Genomic DNA, 24,037 nt, shown 5'->3' on the forward strand with positions numbered 1-24,037 from the left:
AACAAAGTACTCATTCCCAGATTTCTCGCCAAATATCTCGGCCCGTGAGATTCATGAGACTTCAATGGCGACCTCACACGCAACAAGGTACTGTGATCTTTAATTTTTCTTTCTGTGTTTATTCACCTATTTACTTCGGTTTCACTCGTATTCATTGTGTTTTAGCATTGCGATCGGTTTGTTCTTTACACTGCGTGGTCACTTATCCTATCTCATTGAAGATCTTACGTTCGACACGTGTACTTAGCTGTTTTGACACCGGTTTTCGCTTTGGGCTATTTCCTTTTTATGCTATCTCCAACGTCGATCGGTCGGATGCAGTAGGCTATGTGCGCCCATCTTTTCAAATTTAATTTAAATACATTTCAATTACCAAGTCAAGTCAATTATGGTCGCACGCAAGCTTTACATTGGACAGAGCTCTTCCTAGCTGACATTAAAAAATCTCTTTGCTTTTCATACCCTGTTAGGATTTTTTCGCTGTTGTTGCTGTGGATAATTCCAGAGATCAATGCAGTAGACAAGGGGAACTTTAAGAAATGTGATGACTGTAGCTTTTGCCGGTGGGTAAAATTAATATTTGTATATAATTTATGGTATGGTTAATATATCAAAGGGTGTTAATAAGCTTCTTTAGCAATTTAAGTTTAAACAAAAACAATACTTCTAATTGTTATATGGACAGGAATGTTTCACTGAAAAACACAGCACTTGTAAAATTCATACAAAACTACATTGGAGACCTGACTCGTGTATTTTTCGTATCACTAGACTAGTGAGGCTAGGATACTGATGACATCATTTCCATTCCAGCTTTTTCACTGTTGTTTGTGCAATCATTGGTGTGAAAATATGCTCAGATATTTGTCCACAGACAGTATCTGTGTCAAGAAGCAAATGGTTTTCTGAGAGGGAAGCTTGAGGAAAACTGTGAGACTCCAGGAACATATGTTGTCCAAGGACAAGTATCCGAGCATATTTTAAAGTCAAGTGGAGGCTATTGTGTTAATTATCCTTCGAATAATACACATGAAAAAATTACTCGATTCTGATTGGCTAAGAGCAGTGCAGTTCAAGTGTAACATCAGTGCAAAAAGTGTAACACCAGTGCAAATTACGCATCGAAATTGTGGATTATGATTGACTGACAGAAAATAGGAACTTTTCTAAGAAAATGATATCACATAAAATGATGACGAAAATTTTGTGCTGAAACTTTGAAAAAAGTTTCCTCAAATGAGAGAAAATGGCTTCAAGAAAGATCTTCTGGCACTTCCTCCACGCAAATTTTTTCATGTTTATATTATTAATAAGTAATCATACGGTTTTTCTCATTCAATTTGGAGTTAATTTGCACTTGTGAGTTTTTCAAAAAGCTCACTCATGCAAATTAATTCCAAATTGAACTCGAAACCATATGATTTCCTATACAAATATTTTTCGCAACATGGGGAGTTTTGAAAATTGGGGAATATTAAATTACTCAGATATTCCCCAGTTTTAGCTGGAGTATATTCAATCACGTGATGCATTTGGACCAATATAATCATGTGCAAGCAAAAATATTTGCGGTAGATTAATGTCTATGTAATTAAAAGAAAATTACATGGTGGATTGAAGGTATGAATTTTTTTCTTCTTGTGTTTGAGTGTTAAAAACAACATCAACATGCTCAACCTGTCGAAAATGAAATTCACTTCTTTGCGCTACCATGTAATGTCCTCTAGATGTATGATGCAAAATAATGTTACAATCATAAAAATTATTTGAATGTCTTATTTGAAAATGATATTATTCCATGAGAAATATGTTGAATTTATGATGATAGATACCCAATGCTATGATCATCTTTCACCTAGTGATAAGCCCAAGTTGAATAATTATTGTTTTCTTTTAACAAAACAACCATGAGATATCAGTAAATCTTATTAGACTGGTATTTTTTTAAACAAGTCCTAAGAATGTAATTTTTGTCAACCATTATTGTTAAACATGGTAAAATTATATTAAAGTTTTCTATGAGCAAGTAGTCAACAAGATGCAGCCACATTGCCTAAGGCTCGACTAAAACAAGGGCAAGTAGTGTAATTGTTTTAATTAGCAGAAAGTTAACCAATTTTTTGTATTTTTAAGCCTAAAATTAAGAACAATTTTCAGCTTCAAATGCAATGCACAGACAACTCTTGTCTATCAACAAATAGAAAATAATGATAGAAGCAATCAGATTCCCAGATTTCCAATTAAACACAGCTGAGTGGTTACTTATGGCTGATATCTAATGGTTACTAAATCAGTCAAAACTCTGGAAATGTAAACTATTGTTCATAACTTTAACTAAAGGGATGCGAGATGTTTATTGTTTGAAGCATTCCGAAGACCTTGTCGAAAAAATGATATTTCCAGTTATATTTGACACAAACCTTTCATTCAAACAGTAAAATGCTCTTTCTTTAGCCAAATAATTGTTTATCAAAGTTTCACTGGCGCGTCGCTCACGTTTAGTTATTTTCTCTTCAAGGAAAAGTTCTGTGTTTCGGCATGCATTGGCAAGTCCCTTGCGAGATGTTTATTGTTTGAAGCGTTCCAAAGACCTTGTCGAGAAAATGATATCTCCGGTTATGTCTGACACAAACCGTTCATTCAAATGGTAAAATACTCTTTCCCTGATGAAAGAACTGTCTATTGAAGTTTCTATGGTGCGCCGCTCACGTGCACGTTTTGTTATTTTTAATTTTCTTCAAGGAAAAGTTGTGTGTTTTGGCACACATTTCCAAGTCGCTTGCTTAGACCATGTTAGCTTTATGTCGAAAAAATGTCGGTTGTGTTGTTTCCTCCATGAAGATGGGATTATTGTTGAAGCGTGTATCCCCGGTTCTATTTGACAAAAAAAAAAAAAAAAAACACTCAGGTAATTAAATTTTCGATTTAACGGCAAAATACTCTCATTTTTAATTAATATTCAGTCAGTTAATTTTCTGTCAAGTGCGTTTCAACTAACATTTTGCTATTAAGTCTAGTCTGAAGGCGTATATATACTATATATGTGTATGTGCGTATATGCATACGCGTATACCCGTATTGGGCTGACGTGAATTGCGCATATATTTTGGTTGGCATATATCTGAGCTGCACTGTACTGTATGTTATTCTCTCAGGATTCATATTGAAGCTGAAAAGTATTGAATAAACGTTTTGTATTTTGTGCCAGTAGAAAAAAAAAGCAAGTCAGATTAAGTAGTCTTGATTACTTAAAATTGCCAGGGTTGATCTGTAGTCCTGTACTACTCACCGTTATAGCCAACTTGATAGCACCTTATGATCTGTTCGTGCTTGTTATATAGTAAATGACTGAAACTGAAACTGAATGTTACTTTTAATTTTGGGCTTAAAAATACTAGGTAAACAAGATTGTAGGTTTTGTGCTGTAATCCTTTAGAGTATCTAATAAAACAATTAGGCTACTCACTCTCGTTTTCAATGAGCGATAGTCAACTTAGCCACATCTCAATGAATATTTGCTCGCAGAAAACTTTCTGGCACTCGTACTCTAATTTTAAGATAACTTAAATTAATTTGTAAGTGGAGAGAAAGTTTGAAAAAAATTCACTGCAGGTTTTTTTTTTTTTCCATGGTGCTCATTATGCCTGTGTAACACTACTGATTAGAACTGATTATGACTAATAGCCAATACCTTTTGCAGCTGCTGAGAAAGTTTGAAAATAATATCTTTTTTTTTTTTTTTTGCAGGAATAATCGAGCAATCCAGCCTGGGGAATCTCCATATTCTGTGGTCAAAGATTCAATAGTGTTCACAGATTCTTCTTTTGATGTTAATATACTAAACAAAAAATCAAATGTATTGCTTAGTCTTAAACTTGAAACTTTAGAGAAGAACACAGCTAGGTTTAGAATAAATGAATTGAACCCAATTAGACCAAGATATGAAGTGAAAGATGTCTTAATTCAAGAACCACGCACTGTAAGGTAAGCAGCAGGTTTAATATGTTATTTGCACATGTACATGAACAAAATGCATGTAGTAACAAAAATGACAAAATTTTGTTGACAATATTGTGAAATCTGCCAATAGTTAGGACCATATCTTAAATGGCCAAGCTGATTTTGCTTTGACAAATTTGACTGAAATCATTTCGGTCCGGTGATGGACAAAACACTGACCCCTAGTCCACGGACTACCCTAATGGACTACCCAAACGGACTACCCAAATGGACTACCCTACGTGTAAAATGGACTACCCCTAAAAAATACTATTTCAGATGAATGATATGTTAAGAATTAAGCTGCGATTATATACTTACACTGCACGAAGAATGCTTTTCTTTTCGGACCACATCGCCTTCAGCCACCATTGTGAATAACTATACTGAATAAAACAACCGCTGTACACAAAAAGCATAGACTCAAATCAAATGAAATATTCTGTGGACAACTCAATCTTGCTCCCACGTGATTCAGTAGCTCAGTCTTTCTCGAACAGACAAAATAATCTTCAGGATGTTACTCATGATTTGTTTTGCTTGTTTTGTGCCGAAAATTATGGCACAGAAGCAGCTAGTCTTCTGGTTTTTTCCTGAGTGTATCAAAATGAAATAGAAATGGGAATGAGGATAAAGCTATGGGACAGCAAGAAATTCCAATGACTAAGCTACAAAAATTCAGAGTGGAGTGGAAGCAGTAGTATTCTTGGCTGGCCTGGACTATAATTATGTGGAAATTTTTGTGGTTTGCGAGACTCAGTATGTGGTAGTCTATCAAAGCTTCCTCCTCCTTTATTACTGGAGTATGGACCAATTTGAAACAGTACACTTGGACAAATCATCAACAAAGTCGCTATTAAGCCCACTATGCCACAATATCCCAGAGACTGTCCCTTTAGCAACAGCAACAACAACAATAACAACAACAACAACAACAACAACAACATCTTTATTTTCTAAATAATTCAGTATAGTTATTCAAAATGGCGGCTGAAGGCGATGCAGAGCGAAAAGAAAAGCATCCTCCATGCAGTGTACATGTAAGTATATAATCGCAACCTCTTAACATACCACTCATCTGAAATAGTATTTTTTTACTAGTCCATTTTAGGGTAGTCCATTTGGGTAGTCCATTAGGGTAGTCCATGGACTAGGGGTCAGTGTTTTGTCCATCACCCAACTTCATTATTTAGCGTGCATTGCTGGACATATAAGTGGAGACAAAATCATGCTATATACAATCCTGTACATGAAGCTTGCTATGCAATCATGATAAGTTTAACACATTATTTTTTGTAATCAATTCCTGATTATGAGTGATTAGACCTGAGTGATTATAGGTGATTTGGTAAGATAGGAACACCCTTAATATTTTACATTGTATTCTAGTTGCTTCTGCTTAGTCTTTCCAATTAGTTCCAAATAATTATTGAACAGAACTATGAATAATGGTTGCTGTATTTAATAGTTTGAAATCCAACGTGATTAATTCAGCCAACAAGGTTTTAAAGGAACAAGTTGTGGTGTCTGACAGAAGTGTATTTACAGCTATCTCTGAATCATTTTCAGCAATCAAAAACTGAAGCAAGATGATGAAAGTGTTCATGTTGGATTCAATAACAACAGCATTGTGTTAACATTTGAGCCCTTTCGCCTTGACTTTCTGGTTGACAATGAAGTTGCTGTGTCTGTGAATTCAAGAGGGCTGATGAATTTTGAACAATATAGGGAAAAACGGTGAGCTACAGCGGTACATAAAAACAGTCACGTTGATGTTATTAATAACAATACTGTGCATACAGGTAAAATCTATAATATTGACTGGCAGTGAACATAGCTTTGCGCCGCTGCTTCATCAACATTTTTCGTACAGTAGTACTTGGTGCTGTCTCGAGATATTTATGGGACTTGCTGATTTTTTTGGCCCAGAAATCCTGATGCCTTAGTGTTATCAGCGCTCAACTTTCAGGAAAAAACCTTGGGGCTAGCTGGCCCTTATAATTTTCAGATTAAGTCACCAGAAAGAGTATTTCTCAATCAGTGAAAAGTGTGAAACGTTAGTTGGCAGTGAAAAAAATTTGGTCACATTGGCAACCCCAGCAGTCGTAATGTTGAGCTCTGGTTATAAATCTTATTGAAGCCCCTGAAAAAGAATCAAGCACATAAACAGGCATTTTATGGTTTGTAAGTTTTCAAAGATTTTTCAAAGTTTAAAGCCCTACCAAACCACATCCATGACTGTATGTTATTTGATAATATATAATATATGCTGGTCATTTTTTAAATCAAATTAGGAAGATACCCATTAAGAATGAAGAAGATGATGATGAAGGTCATCCTCCTGGGGAAAATGAAGAAGCAAACTCAGATGAACAGTCTGAATCAGTATGAGAATCATGAACATTTTCTTAATTAAAAGTCATGGAGTGGATAGAGGTCTTGCGTGAATCCTGATGATCTTTTAAATTGGAGATGAAATACCCTGCTTTACGAACTCCTGCTCAATATGGATACTTTGATGTTAATTGGATACCTACTGTACACTACAGACCTACTTTATAGTTTCAGTTCTTGTCTTATACAGTTTTATGTAGTAAAGGGTTCCACTGTGTAAAATTAATAAGACAACTTGGGCAAGTGTAAAATTAGTTTCCAGTTATGTTTTGTGCTCTTTACCATGAAAGTAGATTACTGTACAATGTATATTGGCCACATAGTTAGTGGCCTGCTGTGGTTTGAAAAGCAATGTATGGGAGCATATATAATGCTGGGGTGTCTTGCTTGTAGCTGAGGTACATTCACTAATCATCACTGTAAAAGTAAATGTGGGGAAATTATTTTGTTAGGAGGATAACAGTGAAAAGAAAGAGGAAGAAAGAGTAGAAGAAGAGCAATGGGAGGAGAACTTTAAAGAACACCATGATTCCAGACCACGAGGTGAGTTATAAAATTTTATGTGTACCAGTTATATATCAAGAAGAATCAGCTTTAATGTAAAGTCATTGGGTGTATTTTGGTAGCCAATGTGCAACCCATGCCTCTTAAAAACCAGGAAGGCGAAGCATGCGAAGAACAGGATTTCTGTACCCAGGATGAGTTACGCGTACATATAAACGTACATGTCTCCAGCTTGCGGGTTGTGTATCGATCTTCTTAGCTTGTAGTTTGTGATGTTCCTTCAGTAAACAACCTTGACTTTTTGTTATTATTTGTAAGTTTTTGGTTTTGATATTTCAAGGTCCTTGCTCTGTTGGTTTGGATATTTCCTTCCCTGGTGTTGAACATGTGTATGGAATCCCTGAACATGCAGATAGTTTAGCTCTCAAGAATACAGTGTAAGTTTTTCGACACAAATGTGCCATTTTGAAATAACAAATTTATACTTATTATACAAGCTTTGTGTATAGTTAACCTTGGCATTGATTCAGTGTTCAAAAAGTGAGTTTTAGTTTATATGCGCATATAAATTAAAGGGACATACTCTCTACTATATCTGCATTTGATATTTGAATGATGGGAGTCAGAGGTGTTGAAAGAGATTCGGTTGCTGCCGTATCACAGATGATCATTGTGATGTGCTCCTGTATAGCCTGTTTTAATGTTTTTGCACTTTCATGTTAAAAAACTGATGTGACAAAAACTTAATGATAAATAATTTATTCATAATAATGTAGAATAATTAAAATATGTACTAGGTTGGATCTTATGACATGTACATGCAATAATTTTGAAATGAAGATGGGAACAACCCAGTTGTAATCGCAACTTGAATGATGTTTACAACTTTTACTTTAACTTGCGACTTACAGTACCGCTCAAAAGTAAGTTACCACCTCTCGTCTCGTTTCTCGCGAGACGAGAGTCTCGTCTCACGAGAACCATTGAAGCGTATATTTTGGAATGAATTACAAGCGATTAGCTTGCGAGAAAATGATTAAATTCTCGCGACGCGGTGAAGTTTATGCCACAAGAACATCTGGTTTTGCAGGCTCTTGTTTCACACGCCACTTCAAGGGAGCCAGCTTTAACTTACAAGCGAAAAACTTACATGAAAGTGATGAAAAACGAACGGCAAAGACGTTCGCCAAAACTCGAGTTCGGCGGTCGCTTTAATTATTTCATTGCAGCGTGTTGACTTTGCGTAAATATGAACAACAGCTTTTAAGTGGAAACTTGCTTCATAAGACCCAATACTATCATATTTGTTGCAACGTATTGAATGATTATCACTACATAATGATGGTATCATTGACGTCAGTACATTATAAAATAAAAGTTACGTGACTGTAACAATTTCTGAGAAAATTAGTCTGCTGGCAGCTGTTTTCTTCTCTAAGGGTCACTAGGACGAGTGTCTTGTCATCACGAATGCAAAAGAGCGGTATGGCATTGGCCGCATAGGGAAGAAGGCGGGAAAAGGGTGGTATGGCCGAGTAGGGAAGAAGGGGCACGCTCATGTCTCATCCCATTCCCCTTTAGCCAAAACGTCTCGCCTCATAACCCCTACTGAATTCTGAGAGAAAAAACAGACTGCCTGCAGTCTAGAGAAAATAAAAAGCTTATTATATCTCTCAGTTAGTACGCACACTGTGATTGGTCGATTAAGCGAAAAAAAATTCTATTGTACAGCCTGATGAAATTTACGGCTGTTTTTCTTGCCAAAATGTTTCGTGATTTATCGCAAAGTGCTCTTAACTTTTTTAGCAAGTAATAGTTTAAAACTTTCTTTTACTTCTGAAATTGTGTAAAATTAAAACCTGCTAACTATGTAAGAGTCACTTAACAACGATTTCAAGTTGACTCATTTTGCTTTCGAGGTGCATCAGAAATTTCAAGCCGTTTCGCGTGAATAGAAATCATTCCTGAACCCATCAGACACACAGTAGAGATATAATATATATTAAATATAATATCTTACTAACCTCGTGTTCTCAGTCTGTGCTGTAAGTTACAGATCCTTGTTTTTCCCTTCAATTTATGGCCTGCACACTTTGTGGTCTGTAACTTACAGTACGGCCTTTGAACTTGGTTAGTACGAGGTATTTAGAGTCACGAGACAAAACTATCAGGGAAGCCAGGTGGAATATCACAGAAGTATAAATTACAGGTACTTCTACTTACTGTAACATACATGTACTAATTCTTATTCTTCAGTGGTTCAGAGCCATACCGCTTATACAACCTAGATGTGTTTGAGTATGAGCTGGAATCCAGAATGGCACTTTATGGTAGTATTCCTGTCATGATAGCTCACAGGTGAGCACCAGCAGTCAGTCAGGGAATTTCTTTCCAGTGTTATTTTTAATGATTATATTGTGCAAACTGTGAGAGGACAATTTTGCTGCGCTTTACGAACGTACCAATTTGGGCAGCATAGAGCAACGTGAATTATTATGCACTAGCTTTTCAAGGCAGTGCAGACTTCAAATTAATGGAAGCACCTGAAAGCTTTCTATATATATCACTAGCTACCACAGCTCACAGTTAGCAATAATGGTCATGGCTTACATGTAGCTTTTGCAAAAAGTGCATTTAAGTCTCTGCAGATCTATTATTTGTCAAAAGATCAAAATATTGTATGGTTACAGTAGCTAGGATACATATAAGTACAGGTAACTAACTTTTGTATAAGTTAGCTTTGCTACATTTTTATTGGTCCTCAGCTTTTGCATCCTGTGCCATATAAGAAACTTTGGAATACCATTTTGCCTGGATAAAACTTACAACTCCATTAAATAGACTGAATTTTATCTACCAGCTTTCTCCTTAAATATGTATGTATTTTTACTTCACTTTTATTTCTTGTAATAATTATGATTTGTAACCTCATAGTGCTGCACGTACGGTTGGTGTGTTTTGGATGAATGCGGCTGAAACATGGGTGGACATTTCCTCATCTAGTGCAAGAAAGGTAGATTTTGCAGTCTGATCTGATTTTACTTTTTTTCCCTTTCATTCTGCCTTGAAACTGTCATGTAAGTTGCCCTCAAACCTTGAAAATATACCCCTTCTGTTTTATGGTTAGGAGAATCTAGTAACAAGATCTGCCATGTGTAGTAGCAGATCCAGAAGTACTGAGGAGAGGTGGGGGGGGGGGGGGGGAGGGGGAGGTGAGGTGGCAGTGGTTGGAAGTGCTAAGCTGAGGGATGGAAGCAAAGTGAAATAGTTCATTTTTGCATGATAGAGGGGGCCTGGAACACGAAGTTGAAAACCAAAGGGGGGCAGCAAAAGCCCCTTGGTCCCTTCCCTAGCTATGCCAACGACATGCCCCCTCCCCCCTGGAACAAATGAGGGAACAAAGTGCCCAATAAGGAGGTGCAAATGAAGCTGCCATATTTGAGAGTTTGAAATGAATTGATATGTCAATTGAAATTCAAAATTAAAAAAATAAATATTAAGAATGTTGATCAAGATTGAAGTGTGTCTGCTAATTTTATGTGAGTTGGGATGAATGTGAAGGAAATAAAATGTAAAATCTTTCAAAATAGAGTAAATATAACTAATAAGGCTAACACATGTTGAAATATTGAACAAGCCACTTTTAATCAAATTAATTTACCATTTACAGTGAGTGAAAATTAAACCTAAAAGTTCAAGTCTAACCCTAACCATGAAAACACTGTTGATTAACCATAAATAATGTACTAATGAAACCCTGGATTTATTTAGTGCAATATTATTTATTAATTTTAGTGAGGATTGTTAGCAACATTTCTTTTTATTTTTCTAACATGTTTTTAGTTGTTTAAAATGATTGTTTAGCTGATAAGTCTATAATATTATTATTTAAAAACTTGAAGTTTTGTCAAATGCTCTAAAACTGTTGAACATTCTTGTCAGAAACAGCACTTTAATTTTCAAAGCTGACTTTTGAGATGACCTTCTATTTTAACTTCTGTTTGGAAAGAAAAGAGGTGTCTATTTTGATGTTTAACAAACTAAACTTATTTGATAAATCAAACTGCCCAGATAATTTTCTTTCAGCAACCTTCTCAGTTAGGCATGGCTTGATGTCTGAAAACTACATGCACAACGATGTAATCAAAATTTCCGTGGAGCTTTGGACATGACTCTAAAATAATTCAGAATACAGAAATAATTCAAGGGCCCACTGAAAACCGCCATGGCAAGTTGGGTTCCCTTGTTTAATATTATAATTAAATAAAAAATAAAAATAAATACTCTCAGTGGTCAGCTGGAAGCTTAGCCCTCCCTTTGTATTCCACTGTTTTTGTTTTTCAGTCCATGTTAAACTCACTGATGTCATTTTTCAAGGGAAGTGAAGAAGTCCCCCAGGTTGACACCCACTGGATCTCGGAGAGTGGCATCATCGACGTGTTTGTCATGCTGGGTCCAAAGCCTCATGATGTGTTCTGCGAGTATGCTTCCTTTACTGGGACAACCGCACTGCCACCTGTGAGTTTGATTCAAAATACCATTTCTCCTTACTTGTGTCCATACAGTTATTTTAATGTCAGTTCTGAAAATTTAACGCTAAATCTGGCAAAACAGTAAAGTATAGGTGAAATATTCAGTTGGCGATTATCAAGCAAGGCATTGAATGATTGTATTCATTGGTTAGAACTTTACAATGTACATGTGACCATGTTTGTTGTTCCAACAGATGTTTGGAATTGCTTATCATCAGAGCCGATGGAATTACAATGATGAGGATGATGTAAAAAAGTGAGTTTTCATGGGAGTTTTTTTTTTATTATTTCTCATTCTAGTTTTACAGGGGTTTCATTAACGTTTGAAATCAGCAAGAGGGAAACTAAGAAAACTTTCCCTAGGTAGTCAAACCAGGCGGGCAAAATCATCCTCACAGGTGGTGCCCGGTCCTTAATGAAACCCCTGATTTTAGGGAGTGCAGTAAATCTGCAGCCATAATGCCAATTGACTCATGTACTTGTGGTTCTCATGCGCTAAACTACGTGTAACAGACATAACTTGTTATTTTAAGTAATAAAATTAAGTGTACCTTCTGAATCGGTCATAACTTTTGACAGCTGAGTTGTCTTTTTTATTTTATTTTATTTCAGTGTGGACAACGGTTTTGATGAACACGACATCCCTTATGATGTGTTGTGGTTGGACATTGAACATACTGATGGCAAGAAGTACGTTGCTCTGAAGCTAACTGATCTACTGAAACCATTACCATGTTAATGCAGCTGCTTAATGATTGAGAAACTAATTTGTTATTGAATTTAATGCAGGTATATGACTTGGGACAAGCTTAAATTTCCCACTCCTGATCAGATGCAGAAAAACCTGGCAGCAAAAGGTCGAAAGGTAAAAAGAATATTGTGAACAGGCTTCGACGCATTATCGGGGGTTTAGAAACACCTTGGTGGATGTTTGCTTACCTTGATGAGGGGTAAAGCTGTCGATCTGATTTTGTTTTCATTCTTTATATTTTTTCTAGATGGTTACCATTATTGATCCTCACATCAAACGTGAAGGTGGATATCACATTCACGAGGTAAGTTGATTGTGAATTCCTCAGTCAATCAATCAGTCAGTCAGTCAGTCCAGTCAATCCGTCAGTCAGTCAGTCAGTCAGTCAGTCCATCAGTCAGTCAGTCAATCAGTCAGTCAGTCAGTCAGTGCTTCATTTAACGTTGTAAAATTGTGTTCTTTTTATTTGTTGTTATGCATCATTTATTGTGGCGTTACTTTTAACTTCATGTTTCTGTTTGAATATCGTAGGAAGCAACCAGACTGGGATATTACGTGAAGAACAAAGATGGTGGTGAATACGAGAATTGGTGCTGGCCAGGTATACACGTGTAAAAAAACTACATGTACATGTAGAGTGGAGTTTTACACAAGTTACTGTGAACGGTAGTGCATCAAACTCGGCCCTAATATCTTTGAATCCTCGTTCCCCTTCACCAGTGGTCGAGGAGTGAGTGAACTCGAAAAATTCCGATCCGAAGTCCAGAAATATCGGACTTCCGATTGAATTGCACAGCTCAGTAGAGTCCCTGATGCTTTACTTCTGGCCAGTTTCACTTTTAAAACCAATCAAAATCGATCCTGTAACAGAACTCGCGAGAGTCTTTTTTTTTTTTTTCGACAAGTTTGTACAGTAAGAAGTGAAGACGCCAGGTACGAGATTAATTAGACTCCAGGGGCCCGTTTCTTGAAGGTCCCGAAAAGTTTTTGCACCCGGAAAGTCGTAGCAAAATATCAAACCGTATGATTACAGAATGGCTTTATCCAACCCTCTTAATATGAACAGAGGTTCTCTTCATGAAAGAAGTTTCAGGCGTATACGCCTCTCTGTGTTTAGATACAGATTAACTAGAAGTGGCTTCGCGGACCCGAAAAGTTTCCGGGGCTTTCGAGAAACGGGCCCCTGTGATCATTAAACTGAGCTAGTCTTGCAGATTTCATGACAGCGCTTATCCCAAGTTTCTGTGGCATGAAGCATCACATCAACTACGAAGTATGCATGGCTATGAACATCGATTTTACTTTCTCTCTTTCTTAGGCACATCATCTTGGATCGATTTCATCAATCCAGAGATTCGCAAATGGTGGGCTGGCAAGTTTGCTTTAAACGAGTATCAGGTACTTGAATTACTTAACGTTCTCTGGTTCAGTGTCTTGAGGTTTGACACGAAAAGGCTTTATCTCATGTTGATTTTGTGAGAAAATATTCTGAAAAAAAAATTGATGCATATTGCCACAGCTTTAAGCAGCTCTACCTGTTAGTCGTGCTGATAGCTGTTGATATTTCCTTAGGGCTCAACGGAAACCCTGTTTACGTGGAATGACATGAATGAGGTGAGTGTTAAATTGTAAGCGTGCGTTCATTGTCGAAAAGAAAGTTGTTTGCGTCACCCTGTAATACCAGGGTTCCGCAGGATAAAGTGTTGGCGATCGGTATATATACCCATAATTCATAGCGGAAAAAAGGACAATTCTTTAAAAAGCGCTCATAAAAACAGACCGAAAAGCTCTTAAAACTTCAAATAACCTATCATGCACAATGTGGTTATCACAGGGACAAATATTTTGCCTAAATATGGCTCTCCCTGTGTCTAGTTCGCAAGGTATTGTGGTAAAATGTGCAGCCGCCATCTTTTTTCTTATAAGGTCAGAAACATAGCAGGTTTTTGAATATCAAGAATGCGGGAATAGCATTTTCAACAAGAACTGCATTCTATTTTGTCATTTACCATTCTTGCATCTTCTTTCTTTCTACATCAGCCATCCGTTTTCCATGGCCCAGAAATAACCATGCACAAGGACGCGCTACACCACGGGGACTGGGAACACCGCGATATTCATAATGTCTACGGCTTCTACCAGCACATGGCTACAGCGCAGGGCCAGATTGACCGCTCCGGGGGTAGCGAGAGGCCGTTTGTTCTCTCACGAGCATTTTTCGCGGGCACGCAGAGAAACGGTAAGTAATGAAAGGCAAAAAAACAACTGATCAGAAAACGATCTCGTTTTGTGCACAAAACCTGTGTCTAAATTGACATGATTTCGTTCACCCCTCCCCCATCTCCCCCCTCCCAGATTGGTAGATATATAAACAGTGCAACTTGACAAAAGACAAACCCATCATTGTAGGCGTCGAGACATTTTTAACCAGTTTATATCACGGTGCTCACAAGTTAGATAATGCATCTGGGGCAATAAAATCTTTAGTGGAAGAGCTATTCGTTATCTGAGAAGTGAATGTTGCGAATAATTTGTTTCGCTTGTGCAAACTAAGCGTTTTGTAACTGATCCTTGGGTTTCAGGTCCCATCTGGACGGGTGATAACACAGCGGACTGGGGACACCTGAAGGCATCTCTTCCCATGATTCTCACGCTTAATCTGGTTGGGCTACCGTTTTCTGGAGGTGAGGTACTTTTCAATCAACTTTAGTGAATGCTTGCCCTTTGATGGCAATACAGAAAAATAGATTACTTCTTATACGGCACCAGAAACTGCAGTAATCTAGAAGATCATCATGCGAGTGAGAACTTTCATTAATTCAACTAGGTTGGGTTGTTTAAGGGCTAGAAAATTCCTCCCGTCAGGAAAACGGCTTTCCAGTGGATAACGTTGTCTTCATGGATAGCACTATCATCTTTGCTGTGGACCTAAAATCGAGGGAAGGAAATGAATTGCCGTAAAATAATTGCAGTTCACAGACACCAAATGTTAGGAAGCAGTATTGAATCAATTATTTAGTGTTAGTACAAGATTCGAGTCAGCTATCCAGATTGTTGGTTTGCAATATAGGCATGCGGTGCGTGCAGAGAGCAATGTGGCTTTTTAGATATGTAGCTGTAGAACTTAACTTGTTACCGAATCATTTGGAAGTTCTAAATGTGACACGATCCTAGTTTAATGGCCTTACCTTTAATTTCACGAGTCTTCTGTTACTCAGTGGTGGAGCATCTGGACAAGGAACCAGAAGGTCTCGGGTTAGACCCTCTGTGTCAGGCACACAGTATCCCTGTGTGACTGACAGAACTTCTCGTAAATCTACCGGGCGTTAAGCCCATTACCGTTTATTGGCATCAGAAAATAAGTTATTTCTTCCGTGCTTTCAGCTGATGTTGGTGGATTCTTCCTCAATCCTGACTCGGAGTTGTTGGTCAGATGGTATCAGGTGAGTCCAGTTTCTTCCTGGATGTGTTCTGTTTGGACTTACCGTCTTCTGGTGGTTGGTTGTTGTCACCGTTGTTGTTCCCTTTCAACTTAGGACGGTTGGAAAATAGTCAGACTTTCACCAAATCAAATAAACTCGCTTGTGGTTGAAATGATTGGTGCCAGTACAACATGATTTACGTATAGCCGTTGGACAAATAATTTTTAAGAATTTATCGGTTGGTTATTGGTTTTGGCGACACTTACTTTTTCCAAATGTAGAAGATTTGTTAACTACTGTTTTATCAAATAAACCAATTGCTTTTTTTTGCCACATGAAAAACCCGAAAAATTTGACCTCGCGGGAATTTCATGTAATAAGAAAACTGACTAATCAACGAACGATTGAACGAACTTTGACGCTAATGTGCGTAAACTATGACAACATCTATTTACTGGATCAAAAAACATGTATTTTGGATGGCAGCCCCAGCATCCATGTTTTAGAAAGCTCGATAGATTACGCCATCTTATTTGTGCTTTAAAAGCCAACCTGAAGTGATTATTTTGTTTTGGGTCACGAGACACTACAAAAACCTCTCTAACAGCTTGTCTTTGGCCGGAACTTTTTTAGGCTGCTGCCTTCCTCCCATTTTTTCGCGCTCATGCTCATTTGGACACCAAGCGTCGTGAACCCTGGCTGTACGAGGAAAATCACAAGAACTTAATCAGAGAGGCTGTACGTCTGAGATACTCCATGTTGCCCTACTGGTACACGTTGTTTTATCACGCTTCTGAGACAGGAACACCGATAGTAAGGTCAGGGATGAAAGATTTTCTCTTTAACAAATTGACGTCAGGTTTTTATGCGTCTGTCCTCTTATTGATGGTAAATTGCGTCATAACATTGTCAAAGTGACGAAATTTATCATCAATAAGAGGACAGACGCATAAAAAACTGACGTCAATTTGTTTTTTACAATAACAAGACCCCAAAATGGTCAAATACCGTGAATAAATGAGGGGACAAGACGCCGTAAACTTGCCGTAAACAAAGATAAGTGTATTTTATTCAAAATGACGCGAACATTCTCAATATCTTTTCTCGCTTTTTGCTTGGCTAATCAAAAAAGTCCATAAAATCTCATTGGCTAAGAAGTTGACAGTTTGACAGCCGAAAGTTGAACTTGAAACCTTGTATAAATTAAAAGTTTATCCGTCTGTATTCTTATTGATGATAAAAATAAGCCAATCAGAGCGCGAGAAACTAGATAGTTTTTGTAAAATTATCTTTTGCTGCTCATGAACAGCGTATCTATTAACAGAAATATGTACTTGTTAAGGCTGATTTTGCACACTACGGTTTTGGCGGTCCAATTTTCCTCAAATTTGATAGGAAAGTGCTCGCGGGGGTAACATGAGCCAGCGTAGCAAGCGTCCCCGCACGAAAAGCGTTTTTTCCACATTCTGGCCGTGTGTAAATTGGAGCGAGAGCAAACTAAATCGACACAGGGTGGGGCAACATTCGGTCGATTTATAAAGGTCTGTGGTTTACAACTGTACAATAGATTTTACAGATAGAGCCGATTTTCAAAAGCCTGTACGAAAGTTATTACAAATTGGGCCGACATTCAAAAATCTTTGCATGGCATTCTCTGACTTTTGCACATTGTGTCGATATGTTCCGTGCACATGATTCAGATCGTGTTGTGTAAATTGGCTATTTTAATCGTAGCCTGTAAATTAACCTTTAGACATCTTAGTTTGTAGCATCGCCATGCATTTTTTACGAGTCCGGGTCTCCAGGGAAATTCAGGATACAAATGTACATTGACACTACACACTGAAATGTTTAACAAGTTAGAGTTGCCAGCACAACAGTGACTTGGTCAACGCTTCAATCCTGGCGTCCGCTCTATCAAAAGGGCTTCGCACCGATCACCCTCTGCCATTGCGTCTCCTATACAATTGTACTGATCTCAGGAAAATTCTTGTTGTTTCAGGCCCTTGTGGGTGGAGTACCCACAAGAGAAAAACACCTTTGCGATGGAAGATGAGTTTTTACTTGGTAAGTGCAATGCTTTCTCCCCTTGTAGGGAGTTCATGTGTTGCTGTGGTGTGAGGTCGGCCGTGCTCTTCTAACAAGCCATATTTTAAAATCCATTTTTAGGAAGAAATCTTCTCGTTAAACCAGTGACCACCCAGGGACAAAACTCCATTGATGTTTACCTCCCAGGCAAGGACGAGGTAGGTAGCTGTTATTTGCGGGTTAGGGTACGTGTTAACTGCAAATAAATGTATCGACTGTTTCGGTCTTCAGTTCAAAAGAGCAATTCTCCTGACGGATAGCCATCCATTCCTTTTACAGTTTGTTTTGAGAATTAAAAGGATCTACTTTTTTTCTCAGGAAGAGGGAAAATATTGTTCAAGAGCTCAGTAGACAGCAAGTCACTCTGAAGTATCGCGAGCTGAGATACGAAACTAGCTAGTAAAATAGAATAAAAAAGGCGACCTAAAGAGACTGAAAATGGTTGAAATGTTTGCTTTAATTTCAGTTTTGGTACGACTTACATGATTTCAAGATCTACCGAGGAGAGAATACGATTTATGTGCCCACCCCTCTCGAGAAGGTAATGTAACTAAACACGAGCGTAGACTTGACTGTGATTTCACTCGCGCGCGTGTCTTGTCTATCTTACAAACAAATCGCGCGCGTGTCTTGCATATCAACCAAAAAAAAATAAGTCATTGAAGTAATTGAAGAACACCATAACGAGCCGTGACTGTACGGAAACGAAAAGTTATTTCAAACATCATAAATGGGATTGAAACCCTTCCTGATTTCCAAAGAGGTATGGAAAAAAACTCTAGAAAAGAGAGAAAATGAAAGAAAATATATAATTGAAGTTGACCGTTTTTCTTTGGGCTGAATTTTAAAATCGGGTACCATTAAGTTGCGCGTCAAAGTCCTCTTTACTACTCACGACTCGAACGATTTTGCGAAAACGACAATTTCATCTCTCTGGTATGCCATGTGTTATTTTTTTTTATTTATTTATTTTTGTTTTCTTCCAGATTCCCTTGTTTCAGCGTGGTGGAAGTATCATTGCAACCAAACAAAGAATTCGTCGCTGCAGTGCTCTTATGCACAATGATCCTTACACTTTGACGCTGGCCTTGAACCCCAATGTAAGGACAGATTTATTTACCGTGTATTTTAAGCATGTTGCACAAGCACTTTGTCACTGATAAACTAACAAACAAACCAACAAATCGAGGTCTATCAATAGTCAATCACAGTCTGCTAGAAGCTATGTCTAAATAAAATTATCATTTAAAATGCGGCTACATTCATCAACCAGGATCACTTAAACAACGCTAAATTTAGCTTAGGAGAAAGTAACAAAGAAGGTGGCAATAATGAGTCACATGGGCACAGGGGTCGAGATTGGTCCGAAGCTAGTGTATTTTTCAACAAACACCATCTTGTACCGCCTTGTCTTGCGTTTGAAATTCGGTGAGTCATGTGGCAAGATTTCCGCACAACCTGGTAGCTAATTAAAAATAATAACAATAATAATAATAATAATAATAATAATAATAATAACAATAATAATAATAATAATAATAGTAATAATTAAAAAAAAAAAAATCCGTATCTAATCATGATATCGTGGTTACTACAACTAATACTAATACTACTATCATCATCATAACATTAATTAACATATTCCATACAAATTGGTATATACAAGGTAAAAGTAGGTAAAAGAAATAAACTATTAAAACCTATTTCAACAGTGTTTACATAATGGCTCCCTCCTGGGTTTCAACGTCAATATCGGTATATTACAAGGTAAAAGTAAATAAAAGAAATAAACTAATAATAATAATAATAACAAATTACAATCCACATCAACCTTAGCCGGTGTTTATGCAGGTCCTCTATCCTGGTCTAATTGGAATTTGGAGATGTTGGTTTTTGTGGAGGAAGGAAAACTGGAGAACCCGGAGAAAAACCCTCGGAGCAAGGATAAAACCAACAACAAACTCAACCCACGTATGGCACCAGGCCGAAATTGAACCCAGGTCACACTGGTGGGAGGCGAGCTCTCTCACCACTGCGCCATCCCTGCCCCTCGAACTAATTATCTACAAATTATCTATAAAATTAAAAGGGTCGCCATACGCATTATCAGTCGTTAGTCTAATAGTGGGACTCCCTAAATTGCAGGGGATGTTCCTCAGCGCGTTTTGTTGAAAGGCATTTGGAAGCGTGAGAAAGCCGCGAAAAAAAAGCATCCTGTCGTACTCCGGGAACTGGTGGAATGACCTCGTAATAATTTGACTTCCGTTTCTCATGTCTGTTCAGGCTGAAGCTGAAGGAGACCTTTATGTGGACGATGGATACACCTTTGACTACAAGAATGGCGCTTATATCTACATGAAGTTTTCATTCCGTGGTGGGCGACTGGTAGCAAAGTAAGACTCCTATAATTTAAAATTGAAATTCGTTTAAGTCAGTTAGGCGTAATCATCGTTGGGAGAGACCTTCAGGTGGACCGACCCAGACCGCCGAATTATCACTCATCCAAATAGGACTGGGAACTCGTGATCAGTTAGCAGATGCTTTGTCAAACTGAGTTTCGTTCTCTTGTCTCTCTTCAATTTAAATTTAGGTTAATTTGCAGACGAGTCTTTTCTGCATTCCCAACATCCTTGGTTTGTTTTATTTTCCCATCAGAGACTGAAGTAGGAAATTTTGACTCCCCTGGATTGCCCGGGAATTTTTGTCCCAAGTTCTTGATCTTGCCCCAGCGTGCTTTTAAACTAGGGTATTTTCCGTTCCACCCTGTAGGAATGCATCGAAACCCATCCCTCTTCAGCGTCAGACTGAAGATTCCGGGATTTTGTCATCCATGTGGAACCTGTTGTTAGTAGCTTAATTGTTTTTTGTTTTTTCTCTGTGCATGTGTTGCTGGTTTCCCACAGATCACAGTTCCTTTTCGAATGTTTGATTTTCGATTGCATGTGTTTGTCATCCCCTTTCATTATGAAAAGTCTGGGTCCACAACTCAAGGGCTGGCTCATTCATCTGTCTGTCAATCGAAAAAAAAACCCTCGTTGAGTTTTTTTTTGTTTTTTTGTTTGTTTTTATTTTTTGTTTTGTTTTGTTTTGTTTTGTTGTTTTTTTTTGAAAATTTGAGTTGTTGCAATTCGATGAGGATTAGCCGAGGTTCGACAAGCGTGCTTGGAAATTAACGGCAGGACGAGGAAGCGAGAGGACGAACTCTCTTCAATTGTCGTGAACCCTCGCTCTCCATTGAGCCCGCTTCATTAGGACATTTTTCACACGTTGTTTTAAAGAACGCTCAGATTTGTTTGTTATCTCACTTATTAAATAAATGAATGGAGGGTTAATTTTTGAAGCACTGTTAATTGTCTTCTGTGTTTTCTTATTGCAGACGAGAGAAACCGAACACCCAGTTCACCACTGCATCGTGGATAGAGCGTATTGTTATTCTGGGAATAAGCAATGCCCCCAGAGGAATCTTCCTTACAGCTGATGGTATGGACATATTCAGCCACCTTTTTACTGCCCAGATCGACATCTAAATTCTCCTTCTCTTTTCATCCATTCGGTAGGATTTTCCTTTGGGAGAATTTGGTCTCTTTGGTTGCGTTTTACCAACGAAGATCGAGCTGTCCATTTTCGTATCTTTCCTACTTCCTGTTGGTTTTGAGAGGTCCATAGAGGAAAGCAATTGATCAGTTGTGCAGAATACTATTCAGACGGGGGGAGGGGGGTGGGGGAGGTTGTTGTTGTTTTCCCCTCACGTCTGCCAAACAGTCAGCTGTCTGGCAAGTGTGTCGCATCTTTGACTCTCGCTTCGCGAACAAGATACGCTAACCTCCCTTGTCGTGCTCGCCTCAACCAAAGACAAATAACGCTCACTATAACACTTTCGCCTGTCGCTCCCAGAAACCACTCTTCAGGGGAACGTACACTTTGTAGGTCTTGAAAATTTAACTGAGCAACTCGAAGCACAACTTAACTTCTCTTCCGCGCAATGCTTGCTCACTGAATGACTAGTCTCTTCAACTGAAGTAGACGAAGTAATGGCTGTAACTATCTCAATAGAGCGGTTTTCAATGAGTGTCGTCAAACCAAACCCAAACGCAAAACCTAAAGAGTAATTGTCTGATTACTTATGACACACAATTGAAAACCGCTCAAGTAATAATTACCTGGAAAGGGAACAATAAAAAGTTAGTTTTTTTTTTATTTTATCTCTTGTAGGTGGTGAGAGCAGGCATCTCCAGTTCACACACGACTCTTCCACAAACACGATGACCATCAAAAAGCCAGCGGTCAATATTGCTAAAGAATGGACCATCTCTATGCACGCTTAGATTAGATTTCCATTAAATTATCAGCCATTTTTTTACATTGTCCATGTTTTTGGGAGACTGTAATCACAGGAACAAGACGTAATTGTCGTCTTTAATGGTGCACTCACACCAGCCAAGGTGCTAGAAACATTTTGTAACGGTTTGTTGAAGATAAAAAAGTAAAGTGATTTGTACAAATTGAGTGAATTATTTCAATAGTGAACTATTGTTTTTAATTGCTTCATGATTCCCTTGCCATCGCAAGAGAAGAGCGAGGGTCTGTTTATATGGGGGAAATGTTTTTTCTAATAGAATTTCCGAGCATTTATATAAAGTTATCCCAGTTCCTTGACAGCTGCCCAAGCTCACTGTTCCACACATGCTCAGTATATAGATGCCCCTACTTTTCTCGACAACTTACCAACAGCAATACAACAATTATCTTTATTGGCTCGGGGAAACAATTTACTTAATTCATTAGAAGTTGATAGTCAGATATGGCCAAGCTTATAATGGAAAAGAAACTTGGTTCCCCACTCGGGGTCGCCCCTATTTTCAAATGGGGGATGATCTTCCACTCGTGGTCGCTTTCCCCCCGGAGCCGCCTTAAATTTGATTCTCAGTTCGTCGCTGTATAAAAATTGAAAATCGATACCCCTTTTAGTTCTGGGTTCTGATCAGCTTACTTAGCAGTTATCTTTAACAGGTACAGTATTATAAGAAATATGCTGCTGCTCTACCTGTAAAGGATAAACAATTAGATTTTTATGGACGAAGTCACTCCTGTTGTTAATGAGGTGGATGAATAACTAACAAAACAATACGTAGACACTCGAAATTTGTATTTATTTTCTAGTTTTGAACCAAAAATTAAGAAATTAGAAATTCCAATACTAAGAAATTTGATTTCAGCAGAGTGCAAAGTGACCAGCACTTCAATCGGGACATTCTGGAAAAATATGAGGCAGATAATCGCTAATCGGCGTCAAAAAAGATAGAATTTTTTTTAGTGAAGATGTAAATCACAAGTGACCATTTCAATGTAATCAATCACCCGGCTCGTCAAATGGCTTCAAAGAAGCACTCGCCATTTACTTGTGCGGAGCGTGCTAAATAAAAATGCAACTAATGATCAATGTCGAAGTGTCAAAGACCACCAAGAAGAATAAAATACCGCAATGACAGCCCATATCTCACGCAGATTGCGATTTTAAATCACAGTCTGCATTAAGTCGGTTCATTTCGAGCTGCACGTTTGTCAGAAGAGGTCGAGACTGTATTCCCGATTAGTACTGAACAGACCGCCATCTATTAGTTAAATTTTATGTAGTTAACCTTCCGATGTTTGCAAACTCAAGAATTATAACAGAGCTTTACTAAACTGAGGTTTGCTGTTCACACCACAGCCGGCCCAAGCTCACAATGCGAGGAGTTATTATTTTTTTACCTTTATGCTCTGTTACTGCACAAACTTGAGATTCATTTACTACACAATGCAATGGCTGCGCGAGGTTAGCTGGGAGGAAATGACAAACCATAATATGCCAATTTTTGGCCACCGAGGTGGCCGCTTATTTTTATAACAATTAACTTTCTACTCCGAAAAACATTAAACAATCAAAACCATTCCCAGCAAAGGTGGGGGAGTACCCGCAATCACAAATATTTGAAATCCCTCCTGTCTATCGATAGGGTGGGTGGGTGGAAAATTGCGAACTGCGTGGGGAACTAGAGGTTTAGAAAAGAGGACAGTAACCTGGCCACATCTGCTTCAATGCTGGATTCTTTAAGACCCGGATGACCCCCAAACCAATTGCCGGAAGACTGGCACTAACAAGCAACGTAAAATCATTTATTTCCCGGGTGGGGTGAATAAATCTCCTTTGTTTTTTTTTTTTTTATTTTTATGCGAACGTTCAGCGAATTGTGACATATGCGGCCGACATATACTATTACATAAAGACCGAATTTGAATACGCGAAACGTGACTCTCGCCATGGGTTTGAATTTTTAAAGGTTTTGTATGGGAAAAAACGGTAATCG

General features: G+C 38.1%; 1 protein-coding gene across 3 annotated transcripts; it reads left to right on the forward strand.

The window, feature by feature from the left end:
• Positions 1 to 8: 8 nt before the first annotated feature.
• Positions 9 to 22,196, forward strand: LOC110047168 (neutral alpha-glucosidase AB-like). Of its 3 annotated transcripts, none has more exons than XM_089292163.1 (29): positions 9 to 87; positions 471 to 563; positions 3,748 to 3,984; positions 5,569 to 5,736; positions 6,294 to 6,384; positions 6,846 to 6,936; positions 7,238 to 7,334; positions 9,154 to 9,255; positions 9,832 to 9,910; positions 11,242 to 11,415; positions 11,624 to 11,685; positions 12,042 to 12,119; positions 12,219 to 12,294; positions 12,428 to 12,484; positions 12,712 to 12,781; positions 13,499 to 13,578; positions 13,753 to 13,794; positions 14,221 to 14,419; positions 14,763 to 14,864; positions 15,565 to 15,623; positions 16,236 to 16,420; positions 17,605 to 17,669; positions 17,772 to 17,848; positions 18,157 to 18,231; positions 18,677 to 18,790; positions 19,974 to 20,083; positions 20,460 to 20,534; positions 21,067 to 21,170; positions 21,903 to 22,196. In XM_089292163.1, the coding sequence occupies exons 1-29, from the start codon at positions 65 to 67 to the stop codon at positions 22,013 to 22,015; spliced, it is 2,898 nt and encodes a 965-aa protein (XP_089148289.1). In that variant the 5' UTR covers positions 9 to 64; the 3' UTR covers positions 22,016 to 22,196. The 3 variants fall into 3 exon arrangements, with proteins under 3 accessions (XP_089148289.1, XP_089148290.1, XP_089148291.1); XM_089292164.1 differs by having other exon boundaries at positions 11,275 to 11,415; XM_089292165.1 differs by lacking the exon at positions 20,460 to 20,534.
• The last annotated feature ends 1,841 nt before the right edge of the window (positions 22,197 to 24,037 follow it).

This window comes from Orbicella faveolata, unplaced genomic scaffold, assembly GCF_042242905.1.
Source record: "Orbicella faveolata isolate gen_17 unplaced genomic scaffold, um_ofav_v1 contig_24, whole genome shotgun sequence".
In the NCBI taxonomy this organism is placed as follows: domain Eukaryota; kingdom Metazoa; phylum Cnidaria; class Anthozoa; order Scleractinia; family Merulinidae; genus Orbicella; species Orbicella faveolata.

Coding starts and splice junctions, on each gene's coding strand:
- LOC110047168 (XM_089292163.1), top strand. CDS start 65: ATGGCGACCTCACACGCAACAAG. Junction 6,385..6,845: donor CAGATGAACAGTCTGAATCA/GTATGAGAATCA, acceptor TTATTTTGTTAG/GAGGATAACAGTGAAAAGAA. Junction 13,795..14,220: donor CGTGGAATGACATGAATGAG/GTGAGTGTTAAA, acceptor TTTCTACATCAG/CCATCCGTTTTCCATGGCCC.